The sequence below is a fragment of the Mustela nigripes genome, chromosome 6 (assembly GCF_022355385.1).
Source record: "Mustela nigripes isolate SB6536 chromosome 6, MUSNIG.SB6536, whole genome shotgun sequence".
Lineage (NCBI taxonomy): Eukaryota > Metazoa > Chordata > Mammalia > Carnivora > Mustelidae > Mustela > Mustela nigripes.
In genome coordinates, this window is record NC_081562.1 from 95883823 (window position 1) to 95886938 (window position 3116).

The 3116-nt window shown below is 36.3% G+C and overlaps 1 protein-coding gene across 1 annotated transcript; it reads left to right on the plus strand.

The window, feature by feature from the left end:
* Positions 1–1199: 1199 nt before the first annotated feature.
* On the plus strand, positions 1200–1535 carry LOC132020797 (translationally-controlled tumor protein-like). The gene has a single exon (XM_059404933.1). The coding sequence runs from the start codon at positions 1200–1202 to the stop codon at positions 1533–1535; it is 336 nt and encodes a 111-aa protein (XP_059260916.1).
* The last annotated feature ends 1581 nt before the right edge of the window (positions 1536–3116 follow it).

The following is a 3116-nucleotide window of genomic DNA, read 5'->3' on the forward strand; positions in this document are numbered from 1 at the left end:
GTATTAGATGGTGTTTTCTCTTTGTTTCTGTCTTCCCAGTTCTTAGGGATTCAGCAAATGTCTTAAAAGTTTCCAGATTAATCAAAATATTAAAAAAAAAAAAGGCAAGGCCCCAATACATTTGAATTTTAGATAAAAAGCCATTTAAAGTTTTACTACAAGTATGTCCCATTCAACATTTGACATACTTACGTTTAAAAAGTATTTTCTGTTTACCTAAGCTTCAAATTTAATTGGGTGTCCTGTATGTTCCCTGACAGTCCTCACTGAGATAGTAATCAGTCAAAGGTTTAAGCCCCTGGAGTTTCCAATATATCACTCTTGCCTTGTGTGACCACCAGAAACATGCCTGGTTTCTCTGCTCCTGTAAGTGGCCCTATGCCTGGGTCAAGCTTAGATTCACAGTTTCTAACCTGCAGTCAGGATAAGCAACCAGAAGAGTCAGAATGCTTCCAAAGACAGCTGCAGAACATCAGCTCATCTCTCAAAGTTTATCACCTTTGTTGAGTTTTACTCCTTGTAGTCCTTATTTCTCCTTCAGCAGTGTGTAGACATTACATATATGATTTTTATAATTATTCCAGATTTTCTGGGGTGCCTGGGTGGCTCAGTCAGTTAAGCCTTGGACTCTTGATTTCAGCTGAGGTCATGATCTCAGGGTGGTGGGATGAAGCCCTTGGCTGGACTCTGCACTCAGCATGGAGCTTGCTTGTCCCTCTCCCTCTGCTCCTCCCCCCACCCACCTGTATAAATAAATAAATACAGAAAATTATTCCAGATTTTCCTATTTGTTGTCAATGGAATGGTTGAACTATTACAATCTACTCCATATTGCTGAGCATTCAGATTTTTTTTTCAAATGGTTTTATATGAACTATAAAGAATCACCTTTTATGTTAAAATATTTTCTTAATCTTTTTGAAATGTATTCTTTGACACACAAGTTACTTAAAAGTGTATTTTTAAAATGTTTGTCACAGCTTTTTCCCACCCCCTGCTGAATGCCACTCTGGCCGGAGCTCAGGCTCCTGTGAAACTAGCACCACCGTCGCCTCCCTCCAGCAGCTGGTATGATGATCTACCAGGACCTCATCAGCCATGATGAGATGTTCTCAGACATTTAAACCATCTGGGAGATCCCAGATGGGCTGTGCCTGGAGGTGGAGGGAAGATGGTCAGTAGGACAGAGGGTAACATTGATGATACATTCATTGATGAAAATGTCTCCACGGAAGGTCCAAGGGGAAAGTACCAAAACCCCAATAGTCACTGGTGTTGATATTATTGTGAACCAGCGCTTTCAGGAAACCAGCTTCACAAAAGTAGCCTACAAGAAGTACAACAAAGATTCTATGGAATCAGTCAAAGTTAAACTTGAAGAAAAGAGGCCAGATAGAGTAAAACCTTTTGTGGCAGGGGTTACAGAACAAATCAAGCACACCCTCGTTAATTTCAAAAACTACCAGTTCTTTATTGGTGAAAACATGAATCTAGATGGCATGGTTGCTCTGTTGGACTCTGTGAGGGTGGTGTGACCCCATATATGATTTTCTTTAAAGATGGTTTAGAAATGGAAAAATGTTCATAAAATTGGCTGTTAACTTTGAAGGTACCACTTGTTGTCAGAACTGGCTGTTGCTTTTCATCCAGATGCCAGGACTTAGACAAATGGGACGGATGTCATCTTGAGCTCTTCATTTATTTTGACCTTGATTTATCTAGAGTGGAGGCATTGTTTTTAAGGAAAAAAAAAAGTCATGTAGGTTGTCTAAAAATAAAATGCATTTACTCAAGGAAAAAAAAGTTTGGCACAAGGCTTTTCTAAAACACTTTTTATGTCATGGTTTATGACTTAATTATATTTTGGTTAGAGGATGTGCTCTAGCTGATTCAAATACTTGAAATTGCTTGAAATTTTCTTTATGATTCATTATGTGGTCCAATTTTATAAATATTCTATCTGCACTTGAAATGCACATAGTTTGTGTAATATTCTATATGTCAGTTTAGTCAAACATTAATTGTATGGTCCAAATATTCTATATTAATAATAACTTTAACCTACTTTTTTACTGAACAACACAAGCCATAGTTTTAGTGAAACTTTATTGTTTCCTAGTATTTTCAATATTTTCCTTATATTGCTGGATTATTTTAGCCAGACTGACAATCTTTGTCTTTCTAAAAATTTTTTATAATTTTTTTAATTGCAGTGTAGTTGATAGACAATGTTACATTAGTTTCAGATATACAACACAGTGATTCAACTTCTCTTTACAGTGTGCCATGCTCACCCCAAGTGTAACTACAATTTGTCACCATACAATACTAATACTATACCATTGTTTCCCGATTCCTTATCTATTTTTCCTATGACTTATTCATTCCATAACTGAAAGCTTGTTCTCTTACTCCCCTTCACCCATTTTGCCCATTTCCCAACCCCCTTCCCCTATCCATTTGTTCTCTATATTTATAGATCTAATTCTGCTTTTTGTTTGCTTATTCATTTGGTTTGTTTTCCCCCTTATATTCCACATATAAGTAGAATCATATGGTATTTGTCTTTCTCTGACTGACATTTTATTTAGCATAAATACCCATTAGGTCCACTCATGTTGTTGCAAATGGCAAGATCTCATCTTTTTTTATGGCTGAGCAATACTCCATTGTATTTATACATCACATTTTCTTTATCCATTCATCTATTAATGGACATGCAGGCTGCTTTTGTATCTGGACTATTGTAAATTAGGCTGCAGTAAACATAGGAGTGCATATATCTTTTCAAATTAGTGATTTTGCTTTCTGTGAATAAATGCCTAGTAGTGGAATTGTTGTATCATATGATATTTCTGTTTAATTTCTTGAGGAACCATACTGTTCCCATACTGTTTCCACAGTGGCTGCACCAGTTTGCATTCCCACCAATAGTACATGAAGGTTTCTAATTCTCCACATCCTTGTTTAACACCCCTAATCAGCAGGGAAATGCAAATCAAAACTATAATGAGATATCACCTTGTACCTGTCAGAATGGTTAAAATCCGAAAGACAAAAAAATAACAGTCTTTGTCTTTTAAATGGAGGTTACATTGTTTATTGATATAATTGGA

What these genes read in the sequence shown, in the direction of transcription:
- LOC132020797 (XM_059404933.1), top strand. Translation starts at nt 1,200, where the DNA reads ATGATACATTCATTGATGAAAATGTCTCCACGGAAGGTCCAAGGGGAA.